This window comes from Podarcis cretensis (assembly GCF_951804945.1).
Source record: "Podarcis cretensis genome assembly, chromosome: 6".
NCBI lineage: Eukaryota > Metazoa > Chordata > Lepidosauria > Squamata > Lacertidae > Podarcis > Podarcis cretensis.
Window position 1 is genome coordinate 41,451,405 of NC_137175.1, and position 20,173 is coordinate 41,471,577.

General features: G+C 42.7%; 1 protein-coding gene across 2 annotated transcripts in view; it reads right to left on the bottom strand.

Annotated features, from left to right (window-relative positions):
- Nucleotides 1-30: 30 nt before the first annotated feature.
- Nucleotides 31-20,173, bottom strand: part of IKBKE (inhibitor of nuclear factor kappa B kinase subunit epsilon) — a 36,649-nt gene continuing 16,506 nt past the window's right edge. For both annotated transcript variants that reach the window (XM_079979217.1, XM_079979216.1), the window contains exons 12-21: nt 18,191-18,292; nt 13,090-13,165; nt 12,467-12,576; nt 8,462-8,538; nt 7,425-7,464; nt 6,275-6,376; nt 2,506-2,602; nt 1,227-1,327; nt 688-759; nt 31-519 (exon numbers count right to left, since the gene is read on the bottom strand). In XM_079979217.1, the coding sequence (XP_079835343.1) occupies nt 492-519; nt 688-759; nt 1,227-1,327; nt 2,506-2,602; nt 6,275-6,376; nt 7,425-7,464; nt 8,462-8,538; nt 12,467-12,576; nt 13,090-13,165; nt 18,191-18,292 (805 nt within the window). In that variant the 3' untranslated portion in view covers nt 31-491. The remainder of the gene's footprint in view (nt 520-687; nt 760-1,226; nt 1,328-2,505; nt 2,603-6,274; nt 6,377-7,424; nt 7,465-8,461; nt 8,539-12,466; nt 12,577-13,089; nt 13,166-18,190; nt 18,293-20,173) is intronic.

A 20,173-nucleotide genomic window follows, 5' to 3' on the forward strand; every position in this document is an offset into this window, starting at 1 on the left:
CAATGAACAAAGGTCAACCAAGGAACAGTATGGTGAGGTATAGTTTTTTTGCTTCCGAGTTAAGTATTTCTAGTACTTAACAACAAACATTTCAAGGCAACTGGCTAGCCAGGTTTGGTTCAATGAGGCTACAGTGCCTGTTAAAAGTGCGTGACAAGCTTCAAAATTCTAGATCTCACTGAACCAAGGAAAAGAACCTCCAGTTCCATTACTGAAGATTGAAAGGAGTAAGCAAACAATAAAATTTGGGTAGGAGAAAAAATATTTGTCTCTCTCAAAACATAACAAACACATCAAACACATTTGGTTCTCTATTGAGGTATGCTGGTTAGACAGACCACTCGCTTAAATCCACATCAAAGTGCTACAGCAGGGAGGTAGAATGCATAGGCATCTTTAAGACTCAACAATGAAGTTTTCTCCCCAATAAGTCTTCAACGATGTGGATTTACCCGCATTAGAATTTCAGGCTCTGCAGCCTACTCTCATTCCTACAGTCCTGGTGCAACACCATTTAACCTAGAGAAAGAAAATAAAAAGGTGATTCGGATTAGAGAAGTGGTCACAACCCGCCTTTTGAATGCATACATTTTTCAGTCTTGGGCGAGCAATGCTTTCTTATCACGCTTAGTACTTTCTCTTAGGCATAGCTTTATATGCTGCTAAAGAGATTTCAGAACCTCTTACCGCTGGATGATGCTATTGTTGAGCTGGAGATTGTGAGCTACTATTTTCATCTGGTCCTGAAGCTCTTGCATCCTGTTCAAGACACACACACAACAAAAAGTACAGTTCAACTTTTTTATTTAATTATGCATTTTTAAAATTATTAATTATGCATGACCAAGCAGATGCTCACCAGAACATTGTACAATACATTTTCTTCAGCCAGGCATTTGCAGATTGTTAATACCATGCCTGGGTGGTATCTGGCTGGTCTGTGGATTGTGATGAATTTCACTATGTTGCTCTTACTAGAGTCATATTCTATTGCTGTAAACCACACTGGAATTACTAGTGGAAGGTGGCATAGCACGTTTTGAATGTGATAATATATCAACTCACTTGACACACACACTGGCCTGAGAGGTGAGGGATATATTGTAAATACGTGCCACACACTAGTTGCTTTTCATCATAAATTATTACAATGGTGCAAAAAAGAAGCACACCCAGAAAACATCCAGACTCCATATGCCTTGACAGTTATATTTGTGTGCACATACCCAAACACCATGTCTTGGTGCTTCTGGTTCATGTAAACTTGTGTAGGTGCAGAATGTGTTGTTTTGCCTTGGAGGATTCTCTGAGGCAACTCATCCAAAGCCTGTCAAGAAAACGAAAAACACCACAGATCACTACAGGCCTCCCAAGCTCTCATCTACACTTGGTACATGAAATTATGAAAAGCGAATTGCCTTTCAAAATGCCAGAATCAATTAATATATATGAAAGATCCTACTGTCCATGGAAAATCTTCAGGGGAAGCAAAATGCAAAACAGAGAACAAAAACAATGGAGTGAGTACGTACAATGTTCCTTTGCATATACCAGTTAAAAGTGGATCCTATTTGCAACAGGTGGTGTTCAAAAAGTGTCAGGCCTATTACTATTACTGTCTCCATTAGGCTGGATTTAGGCAACCATGTTATGCATACAGTAATTGCAATTATGGCTCCATTGCTTTTGATGGGGCGACTCTCCAGTGAACCATTATTTCATTACATCACTGGGTGGAACTCTTGCCCAATGTGAGCCCTTCACAACATAAACAGCTGGTTAGTTGCCTGACTGAATTAATCTTTTGCTCTTGGGGCCCCCCAAAAAAATTAAAGAAAAAAACTGGATGTACATTTCCAAAATATAAGATAAAAAGCAAATAAAATAAAACCTACATACAGCAACAGTGTTTTATGTTGTGTAGGCTCCTATGGTGTAAGTAATGGGCCCCGCCTGCTCCCTAAAATATCACTAGTTTGCTCATTTCTATATACAGGGTGCCTACATTCTGCATGGACTGCATGGACATATAGCATATATTCAACACAAAAAACAGTGACAATTTGTTGTTGTCAAAGGACAGCTGGACATATAAAGGGTCCCATTACCTTGAGTAGCTTAGGGCCTCATCAAACCTAAATCCGGCCCTGACAGAGTGACACATGGGGGTCCCATTGTAGATTTGGATAGCTGGGACACTTAAAGCAACTGAGGTACAAATAAGGGGTTGAGTCTAACCAAGCCACCACAGAATTACTTCCGCTCGTGCAACAGAACTTTCCCTCCCTTCCTCCCCCTGCATTGCTCCCAAATCTGAACCAGATGCTCTGGGAATCCCCAGAGCAGATTGAGCGCGCGCGCGCACGCACACACACACACACACACACACAGGGGACAACCCATGGATTAGAGCTATAATAAACTGGACATAGTTAAATTTAATTTCAAGTTGCTGTTGGTTTTTGAAATGGTTTGAACAACAGAAGAAACAAATCACCACTGTACTTTATCAAGGCAATCCTGGCACCCAGACATCTCTGCACTACAGGAGGTTAAAGATCTGTTCAGCTTCTTCAAACTCTTCTTCAGGTCAAACACCTTCCTGAAGGGATAAGACAACAAGTGTAGTCAAAGAGTTGCTAATTTCTTTTCTTCTAAGGAGGCACTTTGATCTTAGGTTTCTCTAAAATGGAAAGAAGTGCTCAGCCACAAGGATTCATAGGTCCACAAAGTTCCTCATGGATTTGAATAGCAAAGTCATACAGCATTAATGATGTTCCAGACAAATGATACAGTTCTTCCCCTCTGAGAAGCTATTTAGGACCCCCACCCTGCCAGGCATCTCATCAAAGCTTCTTCTTTGACAATCACTCCTAGCCGAGTAAGATTGTCTTTCATGAACAGGGCTTAACAGTGAGTGACTGTGGAGACCAATTCTGGATCTACACATCCTTCCACAGTGGGGACATAAAAGCAGCCACAACTGATTGGTCATTTTTCATAGCGACAAAGGTGAAATAAGTAGGCAAGTGGATTTTATTTTAGAAAGTTACAAACCACTTTTGGGCAAAGTAGAATGCATTAAAAATTAAAACATAATAAAAATAGCAAAATACACAAAATGAAGGAAACATAGAATTACTTCTATTTCATTCTGCTCTGTGCCTTGGTGGGATTGAGAAAGGAGCTAATAGGGAACTTGTTAAACCAAGAGCAAAAAAGGCAATTAGAAACAAAGAAACACATATACACAAAAATAACAACCCCCGAAGATCACAGCACTGCTGGATATCAAGGAACAGTAAATGAAATGATGCAATATGATGTCCACATATTAATTAACAATATTTATACTTTTCTGCAAGATCATATATCTGCCAAAGCTATACCATGGGTATAAACTGTTAAAATACTAGAAACCAAAATCTATAAAGATATCAGGGAGATGTGTTATCACTATGAAAACTGTAAACTGTAATTTGGTTATTAACTCAGTGAAGTGGATAGATTTAAAGTTAAAAAGAGAGCATGAGCTAGGTTCCACTGATTTCATCAAGATGCTTCACTCCTTCCCTTTGAAATCAACCTATATGTGTCTACACAAGAGTAAATCATTTAACTCACTGGGGCTTAATCTGAAGTAATTGGATGTAGGGTAAAAGCCTTAAAGCAGATCATATTCATACTTATCAACCAAACCACCTTAAATCTGCAGCAGGATATGAATCTTTCACTCATGGTATCTACTAGGATGCTACAAAGCTATCTAGTGGTTGTATCTACTCATCATCATAATGCAATTATATTTTGCTTCCGCATGATTCAGAGGTGGAACTGATTCTTGAATCTCCTTCCAATGTCATTGCTGCTTAATTTGATTCTGAACCCCTCAGTTTTGACAACCTGTGTGACAGCTTTTGTCACAGCAAGGAAAGACTAATCATGACTAAAGATAGATTCTTTTTCACAACAAAAATCCACACACATTTAATTCCTTTAAATGAAAAAAAGTACTTACAATGTGTTTCAAGGCTTTGCATTTCATTTTCTTAAAAAAAAAAAATGTTCTAGTTATCTGGAGCAGCTGAAAAGTGCAATGCTGCCTTGTACCATGAAAACGTGTCCAAAAAAATCTCCCTGGAGCTCTGGAAGTAAGTTACTTCCACAGTTCCAGGGGCATTTTGGTCTCATTTTCACTGTGCAGAAGCAGCAATATACTCTGGAGTCACTGCAAGCAGCTACTACCTGTTAAAAACAAGTAGCCAGCCCTTAGACCACCTTGTAGAATTTGATGGAGTCCAGAATCTGAAAGACTACAAGTCCAACCCACAACTTATTCTGGTAGATGTGGATCAGATGAGTACACTTCAGAAGTCAGTCCCAGTGAAGTCCTCAAGCAACCCTAATTATGATGAGTATCATCAGAAACCTTCAGGCCCTTTGAAACCTGATTGAAAAAGCTGCTGTGTTTCAAAAGCATTTTGCAATTAAAACCCCCCAGTTGGGGTTGCAGTTACTTCCTTAAGTGACTGCACTTTTCTCCAATGTAATAAGTCAATGCATGACTCTCCATCACCACTGGGCAATTTGCTCTTTGCATTATTCCCCAAACACCCTTTAACATAAAATCATTCTTTCTAAGTGCTGCTCTTTGTCTTAATAATGGCTTCATTCCAATATGAGAAACTTGCTTGATACTGAAAACAAAGAAGTTCATCAATATTCCAACCCAAAGGCTTGGGAAGATTTGCAGTGTGTAGTCCAGTGAAATGAGTACTAACGTCAGCTCGACAGCATGTCTTTGTTTATAATGTCAACTGTCCTGCTGTGCACTATATCATGAAGGGAAAAATAAACTCTTATGCCTAGTTAATTCCAAGATTTCAGAAAGGAACTAGACGCTAATGAGAAAAATAAACACAACTCATTCTGACAACCAATCACAAAGCTAGATACAGAGCTTGAGAAGAAGCAATGTCCCTTTCATAGAAAGGCAATGGGCTGCATCCAACAAAGTCATCCCACTAGCATAAGGACTTTCTCTCCTGCGCAATGAGCTTTTTTTCTCCTTTCCCAGCACACCTCCATAACCTCCAATCTGTTTGGGGGATTTCCCCCAGGGAAAGGAGAGGGAGAGGTAATCCTGTTGCAAAAGCAGAAGCCATTGTGGCAACAAGACGTCACTGGATGCAACTGTATTATTGCCAATGAGCATGATTTCACCTGTTTTGTCTCCATGCCAACACTTTGATTCAAAGGTCTTCATTCTGTCTGGAAATGTTTGCTGGCATGGTATAGCAAATTAGGACAAGATGCATTTTGCGGATCCCATAAACACTCTCTATTCAAACAGAGAACCTCACAAATCGATGAGGTTGACTGAGACACAGATGCGTTAGCAGATGTGAAATTTGTGAGGGTATTGAGTGAGGGGATGTGTCTTGAATGAGTACAATCCTACTTTTGAATTCTGATGTTTTCTAGAACATATTATTACATTTCATTGCTTTATGTACTATTTTTAATTCTGGTGTGTGTGTTTTTTTGTAAAACACTTGTGATCCTTTCTAAAAAGTGGTACATAAATAGTTGAAATATAATAAATAAATATATTGTTGGGGGAGTACTCAGGAGAGATGCTGGAGAGAGGGCTATGAATTTAAGCCTTTGCCCAGCTTTCTGTTGTTCCTTATAAGGCTTGGCAGCAAGCCCAGTTGGAAAATCTCCTCCCTGGCAGAAATGTGTTTTGAAGCAGCACAGGACATAACCGTCAATAAGGGGCAGGACTTATATCCACAGAGGTGATGTAGAATGCAGCTTTCAGCTTTCAGCTCCTCTCCTGAACTTCTCTTCTCTTTTCACCTTCCAAATGAAGCCCATTTTGTCTCTTCTAGGAGGTCTGTGTTTATCATGCATGAATTGACCGTATGTGTGTACAATTCAATGATGGTAACATAGCAAATTAGGCTTCCATATGGAATGGAGGAGCCTGGAATGGGGGAAATTGTGGTGTGGCAGTAAGAGTGTTGGACTAGGACCTGGGAGACAAGGAATCAAATCCCACCTTAGTCATGAAGTTCACCTTGGGCCAGCCCCCATTTTACAGTATAACCTAGCTCCCTAGGGTTGTTGCAAAGATAAAATGAGGAGGGAGAGAACCACGTATGCCACCCTGAGCACCTTCTAGGAAAGGTAGGATATAGGTGCAATAAAATAAATGAGCATTGTTGCTTTAGTGGCAGCCAGTGAGAGTATGTGCTAGGAACACTGTTACCTCATTATAATTCCATGTGCCAAAAGAGCAGCTTTGTATTGCTGCAAACAGTTGTCCTGGAAAACTGAAAGAACCTTTTTTGCTAAATGTCCTAAATTCACCCTGAAAATGAAACAAAATAAAATGTACATTATTTCATCAATTTTTCTCATAATTTAAGCATTTGAAAAACAACAACCCACAAGCAAACACCCACCCATACCCACACTAATGCAAGAAGATCATTAGCCACAAAGAAACTCGCTAATTCAGTTCATTTCCAGTAAAAAGGATCAGGTAATAAGTGATGTGAAAAACCTCAGTCTGAGACTTTAGAGCAACACTAGGCTAGATGGATGAATACTTTAACTTGGTATAAGGCATATTGCTGTGTTCCTGTAAGCAGGGAAAGCCAGTTCCCTGTCTCGGCTGATGGAAGGGAAGAAGCTAGTCTTCCCCTTACATGTGATATTCCTCCTACTACAAGGAAAGGTGCTGGTTCTCAACAGTCACAAGGCTATGATGAGGTGGTTGTTATTCAAGTGCCTCAATGAAACTTTATTGATTGATATAGTATGACTCATTCCTGAATCAGACAATCTGAGCACGAGCAGCTCAGGAAAGTTTAATGGCCTCCGAGACCTGGGAGAAGAAATCGTTGAAGAGGACTGGAAAAAATTTAAGCTTTATCTGCAAAAATATTGTAAACTGCATGAACGTTAAGCAGGATGCTTGATTTTAGACAAATTGGCACCATCAAAATAGATGAAGTAAATCATGAAGATAATTTAAATATAAGATGAAAAACCTATTTTTTTTTAGATAATTATTAGGCTAAATTAAATTTTCTTTTGTAAGGATTGGAATAAACGTATCTAAAATTTGAAATATATTCGAAATTTGACAGTAAGGATGGAGATAAGGGAATAAATTGTTGTTTTAAGTGTATTAAACTAGAACGTAGGAGCGGGAGATGTGAGGAAGTCCAGAAGTGATAAGAAAATATGTGATATGCAATGTTATGTTCATTTTTTTTTACTGTAAATGAAAAATTCTTAATAAATATTAAAAAAAAAAAGGAAAGTTTAATGGCCAACCGCAGACCAACAGAATACAAGCCAGAAGTGTTCGATACTCAGCTGGTCTGTTATACACAAACTCTTACACTTACTTATCCAGCTTGTGGATCTGCTGTTCATTGTAGCCCAGGCCTAGAAATAAAATGCAACTTATTAGAAGATTTTCCAGGGAATGACTTCAGGACTTTGCAGTTTCACAGATTAATACTTTATTCACATAAACTACTGTATTTTTCCGTGTATAAGACTAGTTTTTTTTAACAAAAAAAGGTTTAAAATTGGGGTACGTCTTATACATGGGTAGTGCTGAGGGGTGTTTTCTTAATTTGGAGTCCCCCAAAATAGGGGGTGTCTTATACATGGGGGCATCTTATACACGGAAAAAAACGGTATATTGCGAGATAGCCCAATAGGAAACAGGGAGGTGTCACATTTCCAGTGAAAACCAATGAGCGGTGAGTGGGGGAGAAACTGCCAGAGGGGTAGCTATACATGTTGCTTTGATGCAGCAAAACAAAAGGCCCTCCACATCTGTTCTAGGTGCTTCCAACACATCACTACCTGTGCCTCTGCCTGCAATCTAGAAGCCGTTCCTTCATTTTTCTCAGTTTTTGAGGACCCCAGGGATGAAACACACACACACACACACACACACACACACACACACACACACTAAAACAAGGCTTACAACTTTCCCTTTTGTTGTGACAGAAGAAACTTTGTTGGCACTTGAGAGTTAATAAACATTTGTTCTGACACCGTCTACACAGGCACTTAGCAGATATGAGCACCTGCACGCAAGGCAGCCACAAGCTCCATACTTTTCAGACTGGGGTGAGCAGCCTTGAGATTAGCCACAGCTTTCAGAATTGTTATCTTATCGGTACAGGTGCTGCTGAATGGATGGCTCAAATCCCCAAGTACAGTAGTGCCCACCTGGCATTTTTGTTTGTTTCAAGATACTGCTGCTAAGATGCCTGCTTGGGGCTATTTGAGTATTTCAAGGAATCTGCCTAATCAGACGCTTTAAAGACATACCTGCCCTGGTAGTGGCTAACAGACCTCTGATTTATGAAATCTGTGCAAGCTGATGATTATATAAGAGAGACTATCAACATTAGCAACTCACCCCTGCATTTCCGGGTCTTCTTGAACTGGTTGTAGATAAGCTGCATCTTGTCAAGGCAAGCCTCCATCTGCTGGATGCTGAAGAACCAGTTTGGGAAGCCAGTTGTAAGATAGAAAGAAAGGAACTAATCAGTTCAATGCCATCATGAGCCAAGGGCTGTGTCTGCTGTAACAAAACTCCCAGTGGACCTGGTCCAGAAAGGAATGAGTGGGAGGCAAGACAGCTACAGCACTAACTCTCGTTGTTAGCTCTGTTCCAAGCACAGTCTTACATCACAAGAAGGAATATTAGTATGAGCAGCCTTCACCAGAAATCTAGAAACTGATGCACAATCATATAATTTTTCTTGCAAGCCCTCAATGATGTCAGTGAACCAACACCTGTCTGTCTCTAGAAGACACAAACAGGAGAAACAGCTGTGGATGCTGAGAAAGATGCATTGGCCTTCCTGGTGCCACTCCTAACAGTAAAATCTTGAATTGTATCATTACAAAGTCAATTGAGATATAAAATGTTTGTTTATTTACTACCAGCTAGGATAGCCAAGACCTGAGCTACATACTCAGAATAATTTCCATGTCAGAAAAATGTGTTCTTGCCTAGTCTCATTCCTGATGTTCTCATTTTCAATATGTTGGGCTGGAGGATAATCCAAATGCAACAGCTCTGCACCACACAACTCTTCTGAACATGTAGAAAACAAAGGCTCAAAGCCTATACACTAAGCCCACTATTCTCTATTAACTCTCTACCTGAAGTATTTATTCCCCCCCCCCCATTTCTTTATTCCTCATTACTACAGCATCTGGTCCATTACATTCTTTTCCATAAGTCTTTACACCATATTTTTGCAAGGAAAAGAGGTGAGTTGCTAATCCTATTTTACAGATGGGAAACTGGAGCACAGACAGTTTTAAAGACTTGCTCAGGCACAGAGAGAGCTCAGACAGACAAGAACATTGCAGCTGGTTTTAGCAACGTCCATCCTGGTATACTCAATCTGTCTCAGCGAGGCCAATGTTGATGCCGGTTTTCTTGTACAAATCCCTGAGTGCTGTGCCAGACGCTGGAATGATGCATCTAGTGGAAGCCTTAGCACTAATTGAGAATGTGAACTAACCACTTTCACCAGCCAAATTGCTAAGATAATGTAATGTGAGAAATGTAAATTAAATGAAGAAAAGTTATTTTCCTACTAAGGCATATGGATGGGAGCTTCTGCTTGCTCAGCATTTTGGCACGAAGTTGGAAGTGAGAAACGAAGCTATAATGAACTGTGTCTTATGCACCAACATGAAATGCATCACCCACATATAAGCCAGTATTACACACAATTGTTGCATAGGCAAGCATGAGATCAGTACAAGCCGTGCATGGCTGGCAAGTACTGAGACGGTCAGCTGAGAGAAATGAACACATCCAAGAACGGACACTAAAACAAGTGATGCTCCTTTCCTTCCTGTGACACTTGTCATGGAGATTTCCCTGATTACAAGCCTCACCTCTCTCCAGCAGCAGCATAGCAAAGGACTTCGAAATGCGAGCCCAGTTACTCACCAGGCTGCATGCAAGCGACCCTTCATGCAACAGTTTCTAGGGTGGTCAGTAACAAAGAAAACTAAAATAATAATACCATAACATTTACAATATCGTGGCAGCAACTAAAAATATACAAAGCGTGTTCCATTACTGGGGCACCAGCACCAAAGAAGTCTTCTGTTTTTGTAACATAGCACACCAGCTGAGGAAGGCACTTGAAGAAGAGCTTCAGCAGAAGGTCTGAAGTCATGGCCAGGCATCCTCCTCCTCCCCAGCGCAAGATAGTTTTCCACCAAGGGCTTCTCACTTTTTACCTCTATTATATTGCCCTGTTCCCTGACCACACCCTATCCATATGATATCTCTCCAAATGATGCTTCAGCTGATAGGCCATATAATACTTCTCTAGCTGCCAATATGGCTGCATCACAACTTCAATAACTCATTTTTGGTAGTCTCAATTATGTACAGAGATTGCATGCTATCCACTAGTCAAGCTCACCTGTTCACAGGTGTAGGGAGGTGTTCATTTCTAAACTTACATGCTGGTGAAGGTTTTCCTGCCAGGTTCAAACTGCTGCCTAAAGCATCCTAGGGCATCATTCCTTCCCTGGGTTGCATATCAGTACTGCCCCTCACATCTCATCAACATGATTCCACAACTCATTCTCATTGTAGCTGCTTTTTCTGGGAGGCGGGGTATCAGGCACTGCTCCATTCACTGAGAATGTGCTATTTACTGCTGGAGGATTATGCATATTCAGACCGAGGGATGTTTTTGGCCCTGGTCTCAAGACTATTATTACCCGAAGCTTGAGACATGTTTAAGGTATCAACGAAGACAGAGCCTGGCTGAGCTTCTCCAGACAGAAGAGGCAAAATAGATTGCACTTGGAAACCTGCTGTTTGCTTCCCTAGTGGCTGAAGTTTAATCAAGGCTATGTTTACATTGTCACTTATTTTTATGGTGTGCTCATCATAGTCAGTGTCACAAAGCCATTTGCTGGCCAGCATTAATAATATGGCTTGGTAAGGAAGCTTAGAGAGGTGACAGTCCAGTAAGAGAACTAGTTCCTTGTGAATGCCAATAACCAAAGCCTATTACTGTATAAGCAATACCACCTGAACTGATTAGACTGGCATAGATGAGGTAAGAAAGACTATACAAGGGATACTGTTTTTATCTGCTGCTTATTGGTGGGTTTAGTTCTTTTTAAACATTGATACCGAACTAATGAACTTCAGGTTTGTTGTTCTAGTGTTCCTTTTTTTTAACTACTTTGAATGCCTTTTTGGTAGAAAAGTGACATTTAACTATTTTAAATAAATAAAATTGAGTCTTTCCACTCCCCGGGGAGAGTGTTATTGTTTTCATTTGCTATTAAGTTACATATTTTTGTGTTTTTATATTATAAACCACCCCATGAGCCTCAGACGAGAAATTTGAAATGAACAAACAAACAAATATTTTTTTAGCTACTTGAAAACACATAGAACAGGTGATTCATCTACAAGACCCTGGTTAGAAGAGGACCCTTCCTACATCTATTGTGGAGTTATCACAAAGGCAACAATATCCTGTTCCCTAGGAAAATTATATTCCTCCTCTTGCAACCACTGGAATGGGATTATATCAGAGACATCAGTGGCGTAGCGTGGGGGGTGCAGGGGGGGCCGGCCGCACCGGGCGCAACATCTGGGGGGGGCGCGCTCGCCGCCTCCGGAGTCGCCGAAGAGCCTCGGGAGCAGGCTGTAGCAGAGCCCCATGTCTCGCGGAACCGACGAGCTGTGCGCGCGTCTGGGCTGAAGGCGTCCGGCAGGCAGCGGCTCTCAGCGCTCGCTGTGGTCCCCGCGAGTCAGGGCCGCAGAAGGCGCGCCAGGCAGCCCCTCTTCACAGCCCCGCTGCTGCTGCTGCTGCAGCTGCTGGGCCATGTTGCATTTTCCTCGCCTCTCTGCCCTCCTCCTCTGGGCAAGCGTCGTCGTTTGGGCAGCAGCGCCAGCGGCAACTCGCCTCAGATCACCTGACACGGACCCGCCACCGCCGCCATGGCTACCTTACCGTAAATACCCCAGCCCAGGCAGCAGCAAGAAGAAGCTGGCAGCGGCGGCAGGTTAGGGGTTAGGGGCGCAAATTACTTGCCTTGCCCCTGGTTAGGGGGTGCAAATTACTTGCCTTGCCCCGGGTGCTGACAACCCACGCTACACCGCTGAGAGACATAGGCCCTTTTTGGACCAGGCTCAGGAAATCACTTGTAAGAAATCAACCTCTGTACTATATTGATAATGAATGGTTTGATATCACCAAGACCCTCTAGATTTTTAGGATGTGGATATTTAAGCAACCATTACTCTTATACTAAGTCTTGCAATTCAAGCTTATGTATGTACTCAGAATTAAGCCCCACTGTGCTCACTCCTGTGTAAGTGCCTTGCAGCCTTTAACACGGAAAATACTATTCTACCAACCTTCTGACTTCTTTTATTTGACTCCTTTTCTTTCCCACATCAGACAGAATGCATTGCACAACCGACTGGTGATCAGAGATGCTTTGGAAACATTTAGAAATTTCTTCAACCTGAGCCAGAAAAGACAAAAGGGAAGACCAGAATGTTTCACTACAGAGCATCTATGATCTTGCATTGATACCCACCAAAAACTTGCCTTTCTTTCTTTCTTTCTTTCTTTCTTTCTTTCTTTTCTTTCTTTCTTTCTCTCTCTCTCTCTCTCTCTCTCACACACACACACACACACACAACCCCCCCACCATTTCTTGCTCACACAAATGCATTAGGCATATATTATTATAGATACTTGTATAAAGTCATTTGATACAATCCAACTTTATCATAATTCTCACAGCAACGCTAAGCATGTATGTACAACAAGTATATATGTATAACCATCAATCAAAAAAAAGACCACCCGCTCTATTCCCTTAACCCATTTGTGTTAATCAATCATTCCACAGCTACTTCTTTTCCCAAGTAGCTCTGGCTTAGATCAGACCTTTTGCATACAAGAGAAGTTGCCACACAGAACTCTCAGCTGTCTAAGTTGCTATTAACAGGTGATCATGGGAATAACTCACAGCTTGAAGTCTTGTTTTCAGTTCCGCCAGGCCTTTAATCTCTGGAATCTCGCCAACCCCAACAATAGTCTCGTACCTATTATGGTGAATGGGATAAAAAAAAAAAAAGAGGAACAGTTTCTGATAATAATAATAATAATAATAATAATAATAATAATAATTTCCATAGAAACCAAAAATACACTAAAATATCACAGATTAAAAACTTCCCTGAACAGGGCTGCCTTAAGATGTCTTCTGAATGTCAGGTAGTTGTTTATCGCTTTGACATCTGCTGGAAGGGCGTTCCACAGGGCGGCCCAGGAGGAAGGAGCGAAACCACTGTATAACAGTACCCCCAGCACCCAGCCTCTCTAGACGGTCCAGAAGGATGTTATGGTCGATTGTATCAAAGGCCGCTGAGAGATCCAGCAGAACCAGGAAACAACTCTCACCTTTGTCCCTAGCTCACCGGAGATCATCAACCAGCACGACCAAGGCAGTTTCAGTCCCATGATGAGGCCTGAATCCCGATTGGAAGGGATCCAAATGATCCGCATCCTCCAGACATGCCTGGAATTGTTCAGCAACCACGCGCTCAACCACCTTGCCCAAGAAAGGAAGATTTGAGACTGGGCGATAGTTGGCCATACTGGCCGGGTCTAAAGATGGTTTTTTAAGAAGCGGTTTAATGATCGCCTCTTTCAGCGGGTCTGGGAATGTTCCCTCACAGAGGGAAGCATTCACCACCCCGCAGAGCCCATCGCCCAGCCCTTCCCAGCTTGCTTTTATTAGCCAGGATGGGCAAGGATCAAGGAGACAGGTGGTTGGTTTCACGCATCCAAGCAGCCTGTCCACATCCTCGGAGGTAACGGATTGAAATTGATTCCATGCAACTTGACCAGACAGGGCTCTAGCACTCTCCCGCCCCAGCCCTGCTCCCACGGTGGTGTCTAGCTCCTTCTGAATATGAGTGATTTTATCTGCAAAAAACTTTGCAAAATCGTTGCAGGAGATCTTGGGGTCTTTACAAGGCCCCGGTGGTAAAGGTGGTTCCGTTAAATTGCGAACCACCTGAAAGAGTCTCCTGCTACTATTTTCTGCAGATGCAATAGAGGCGGTGAAGAAAGTCTTCTTTGCCGTCGCTATCGCCACTTGGTAGGCTCGACGTTGAGCTCTAACCTGTGTCCGGTCAGATTCGGAGTGAGTTTTCTGCCACCGACGCTCTAGCCGTCTCAGCGATTGTTTCATCGCCCTCAGCTCTGAAGAAAACCACGGGGCTGTCCGGGCTCCATGCAATCGGAGAGGGCGCTTCGGAGCCAGACAGTCGATAGCCCTGGTTAACTCCGCATTCCAGCGGGCCACCAGGGAATCAGCTGAAAGGCCATCAACATGGGATAAAGCATCCCCTACCACTCTCTGGAAACCATTTGGATCCATTAAGTGGCGGGGGCGGACCATCCGAATTGGTCCCACCTCCCTGCAGAGGGGAAGGGTCACGGAGAAGTCCAGTTGCACCAGGAAGTGAAACTCAGTCTTCAGAGGGGCTTATTAATCTCTATAACTGCAAAGTAACTAAAACAGAAAAAAATATTCAATTTACCCAAAAAATTTCCATAAATACAAAGAAGAACTGTTGCAAAAAGTTTTCAAAATGACATGGTGGGAGTGGGGAAGAGAAGTGTTGTTCACCACCCACTGCATCACAAGAAACTCTCATGCAGTAACAGTCCACATACAGCAGCACTTAAAATGCAGTGGTTTTCTTAGCTGGTGTCTGTGTGTGGTGGTGATGTAAAACCACAGTTTCCCAGAAAGCAAAGGGGAAAGGAATTTGGAGCTACGTACAAGCTGCAGGGAAAGAAATACCAAAGCTTAGGAATCTGAGATGGAGAGCAGAGAGAGAGAGAAACAACAACAACAACACAGGGACATAAGTGGGACAAAGAGGCAGCTGTATTTGGAAATGAGAAGACCCAGGGAATGAGATGGGAAAGCAGAGCTGAGACCCATGGAAGAGAGGCCAAGGTGTCAACTGGAGAAGTGAAGGTTGTGCATTTATTGGACCATTTCCTGGCAGATGATGGCATTGGGTAATTATGGGCTTGCAAACATGTTCATCCTCCTACATCGTTGCTTTTTAAAATTTTAATAAGCAGTCAGTCTCCTTTCCCCCACTTGCACAAAGCTCAAAATTGCAGTGCTGCTCTCTGACTTCATCCCTCTGGCTCCACTATTTTTGCTGTACTCTGTAATACAGAACATAAGAAATCTCAGCCAGACTCGGCCACTACTCTAAGCTCCCATGAAACAGGGGACAAATGTTTATAAAGTGCAGTTGCCTCTGTTATTGCTGGTAGCCCCCCAAGAAGAAGAGGCTACTTATTGTCCCCTTTCACCCAAATTATATCCTCTTTCTCTGACCTTAATTGTCTGTTAGCACAACCTGGCTGTAAACAGCAGCAAATCTTGATGCACTTAATAGGCACTAAGAGCTTCCTGCTGTGGAAAAATTTGATCTCCTAGCTCCTCCAGATGGTGATTTTCCACATTCCCGGTTCAGTAGTATATGGCACCAATGGGCAAATGGGAGGCATTCCAGAAAACAACAACCCTAGATATCTTTTTCCCCAGGGCAGCTTCACAGTGAGGATGTGATAAGGCAACCATTTAGATAGCAAGTAACACTTGATCCCAAACAAATTGTCTCAAGCTGAGTGCAGCTGGCTGCTAGGGAATCAGCACAAGCCCTCTGGATCTGGTGAAGTATACTGCTCCATGTTCCCTGAGATATCTGGAGAAGCCTCTAGGCCATGGGTAGGCAAACTAAGGCCCGGGGGCCGGATCCAGCCCAATTACCTTCTAAATCCGGCCCGTGGATGGTCCGAGAATCAGAGTGTTTTTACATTGAGTAGAATGTGTGCTTTTATTTAGAATGCATCTCTGGGTTATTTGTGGGGCATAGGAATTGGTTCATTTTTTCCACAAAATATAGTCCGACCCCCCACAAGGTCTGAGGAACAGTAGACCGGTCCCCTGCTGAAAAAGTTTGCTGACCCCTGCTTTAGGCTGCTCTGTGAAGAAATCTTTCCCCAAGGCTGCAAACATAAGAGCTGGTGAGATGGAGAATGGAGAGTTAATAGCGAGAGGATAGTTGACTTGGAACGATTCTGGTCTTCTGCTGCTGCCTTCTGCTGCTTTCCATTCAGACAGAGCTCAACTGTGAGGTGACAGAGCTGAAGCATACCTGGAAATAATCATCACTTGACTTGAGCTGTCCCTCTAGCCCATTGTTTCTCAAACTTGGGTCCCTTGATGTTGTTGGACTACAACTCCCATCATCCCTGAGCTCTGGTCTTGCTAGCTAGGGATGATGGGAGTTGTAGTTCAACAACATCTGGGGACCCAAGGTTGAGAAAGGCTGCTCTAGCCCAAGGGCAGCCAAGGTATTCCAGCACCCAACAGACCCAGTCAATGTGGCCAGTGATGGAAGTATTGGAAGGGCACCAACATGGGCGCAGTCAGGATTTATTTTATGGGGGCAGGCTTTATGTTAGGGGGAGGCAGAACCAAGTTATCTGTGATGCAATTGGTTTAGGTATTTTTATTTATTTACTTGATTGGGGAAGGGGAGCTGCCCCCCTGGCTAGGCCCATGGGCACCATCTTGATTACCTCTGCCCTAGCCAGTGGCTACAGTTTGTGAACTGAAGTAGTGAGGAAAAGTATTTTGCTGAGGAAGCGGACTAAAGGCCAAACCTATTCAGGTATGCTGTTTCTTCATGCTCTGAAACTCACATGAGGAAGAGTGGGTTGTATGTACTGGCAAGGCCCACCAGCTTTCATGCCACACCTTCCCTTGGTATACACCCCGCCCCCGTCCTGACCCCCATGAGCTGAAGAGCAAACCTCTGCAGCAGGGCTCTGTGCTCCTGGAAGCTTTTAATTCACAGGAGACTGAAAATTAACACAAAAATAGGATAGAACAGACATATGAATGAAGACATGTGAAACACATGTGATACGAAACATGCTGATCCATCATTCTTTGCTGCCATCTGCTTCTACAAACAGCAGCACACACAGGACGAAGAGAAACCAGGCATCTGACCTTTCACCCAACCTAGGTGCCAGGGGCTTCTAGGCACTTGAATTTTTGCAGCCCTGGCCATTGTTCATGAAGCAGATCGGGTTTGGGTTTTTTTTTAAGGCAGACTGGGTAACTGATAAGCGATATTGAGACTTGATTGGTTTAGACTAGAGCATCTCGCCCCTCCTGGGTTGACCAGGCAACATATTTTAAAGTTACTTTGTGCTTCATGGAAAGCTCTTATTTGCCCACCAAGAACTTTGATTTATCTCCCTTTGTGAACACAGGAAAGCCAAATTAGGCAGCAATCCTCAAAGAACATAGCTCTGCTCACTTTCTGTCCAGATATTGCAAACTGGCCCACTTAAACAGTTTGTCCATTTACTGAAGCAAAGCATTTCCCCCTTTAAAAACAAACAAGGACTACTTTGCCAGAATACAAAGATGCTTCCAACCTTCTGTCCTCAAGAGATATGTCTTTGATCATATATATATGTATATGTACGCACACAAACATATTGCAGAATGAGAGGGAAGAAGTCTTTCTGCACCTTCCTCTTGGAAATGGAAAGCATACCCACAAAACACACATGTGAAGCAGAAAGCCCACTGCACCCGTGACAAGAGATATATTGCCCATCTAATATTGGGAGAAGGCAGTTGCAATCCCAAAGCATTATTAACCCCATGATAATCCAAGCACTTCCCTGAACTTGGGCCTCGGACCCTGGCATTTTTCTGCAGGACAGAATATACCTCTTATGCAATGAAGCAGGGCAGCTAAGTAATTTAAGACTCTGAATTGAATGGTCTTATAGGTCCCCTCTCTATAGATGACAATGTGTTTTTCTTCACTAATTACAAAATGTGGTAAGCCTGACCAGCTGAGTCTGGTCAAGCTCATTCAAATTTTGCTGAATAGGGCCCCGCACATCGGCTCCCAGGTTCTGTCCTGGGGGTACCACTAGTGTAATGCATGTTGGGCTCTAGGTTGGCTGCACTATGAGAGTTACCATTGAAAAGCAACACTTACAGCAGCAGAACCTTCATCTCTTCTCGTTGCAAGCAACTGAGTGTTGCCATCACACCTTGCTTCTTCTCTAGAATCCGCAGACACTCCAATTTCAGGGTCTCACTGCAAAAAAAAAACAAAAAAAAGGCAACACCAGAATTTCTGGTTATATGGGCCTCAGGTCTCTTGCATAGACTTGCGTTTATGCTGTAAAAACACATATTCCACAATCTTCCACTTATTCCCTGTTTAAATGGAGACTTATCTTTTCTTGACAACAGAGCTGTCCACTCCCCACCCACAGCAAAAATGCCTGGATTTCCTACCCCCTGCTTTACACAGTGAAGGGCAACTTTGGGAGAGATTCTGATCTGGAAAACAGCGCACAAAAGCAAAGATTGAACACTGCCTTTACCTGCTGCTGCTGCCTGAAAAACAAGAGTTCAGTTATTGGTGGGGAATGGGAGAGCCAATCACGGATCTCTCTTGCAATATATAGCTCGACCTCCTGGCAGTCAGGAGTATGTGGGTCTAAGATACCACTGATTTGTTTGCAGTGCATTTTAGAAGGAAAGGCAAGGTTGATTTGACATCTCTCTCTCCCCCCCCCCCCAATATTCTAGGACAGGGATGTCTCAACCGATGATCTAAGGACCTCCTTAGATTTTGTCCGGCCCTTACAGCTAATTATTAGTTTCCTGTAAAGCTCTGAGGAAGGGTATAGTGCGGGAATACCAAAACATACATGCGTGTAGGAAATGTGAGCTTGGAGAAGAATGCGAGGACAAAGGTACTTGTGCCCTTCCTGAAGCTGGTTCACAGACAAAGGTGATGACCTTCCACTCCTGCTGCCGAATACAGAGTTATATTTCTGAGGAATTTCAGCTCAGTTCTAGTCCCATCCCCACTCCAGCCACTGCTGCTCTGGAGTATACACTGCATTGGAAGCAGCCTTGTTTAAGTTAGATAAATATATTATATAATGAGTGATTACAACTCTATGCTTCTTTATATAAACCCTTTCTTGTAATGGAACTTGAGGCCTTTTGTGCACAATGTGAGAAATGACTGTTCTAAGAATGCCTTGGAGTTTATTAGTTAACTGGATTCTCCACAAAATGTATGGAGTAGCCAGGAACAGACATTGTTTCTGGTCTATAAACCAGCTAATGTTTCCTTCAGCTCAGCTGCTCCTTCCCACATTAGCCACATGATTGTCTCCATGTCTCATTTTGACATTCTATATTCAGAAAATAATTCCTGACATGTTGGAAAGTGTGACAATTCAAGCCACTGTATCCATTCACTCTGCACACACTCACCCCCAATATTGAAGAGTTATATAGCTATAAGGTTTAAAGTCAACAGGCACGTCTGCCCTGCCATAATCACCACCCTACTTTCCGTACTATCTGCCTGTTTATTTCTGTAACATGAAGCAAATTCATGGTGTTCCACTGACTAGGCTGGAAACTGGTTATTTTGGGGGGGGGGGGGAAGCAAACTTGCAAAGAGGAATGAAAATGTTATCACATAACATTCATTATGCTGGAAACACTGAATCTATAAAACTCCTACTCAAAGTTTTCATCTGGGTATATTGTTTTAATAAAGCACCAAGTGCTTTATTGTTGCCCTTTAAGTTTATAAAGTGGGTAAAAAAGAAGCTCAGGTTACAAGAAAGGAAATTCCGACTAAACATCAGGAAGAACTTTCCAATGATGAGAGATTTTTGACAATGGAACAAACTCCCTCAGAAGGTGTGAATCTCCTTCCTCAGAGGCTTTTAAGCAGAGGTTGTATGGCCATCTGTCATGTATGATCTAGTTGAAATAACTGCATTGCAGGGGGTTGGACTAGATGACCCTCGGGGTACCTTCCATCTCTACAATTCTATGCTTCTGTGAATGAGGAGCACCAATAAAAACCTGTGCGCTACATTGCTCACTGCTCTGTAGAAGGATAACAGGGACCTTAACGCAAATGTTCAAAGTCACCAAGTAG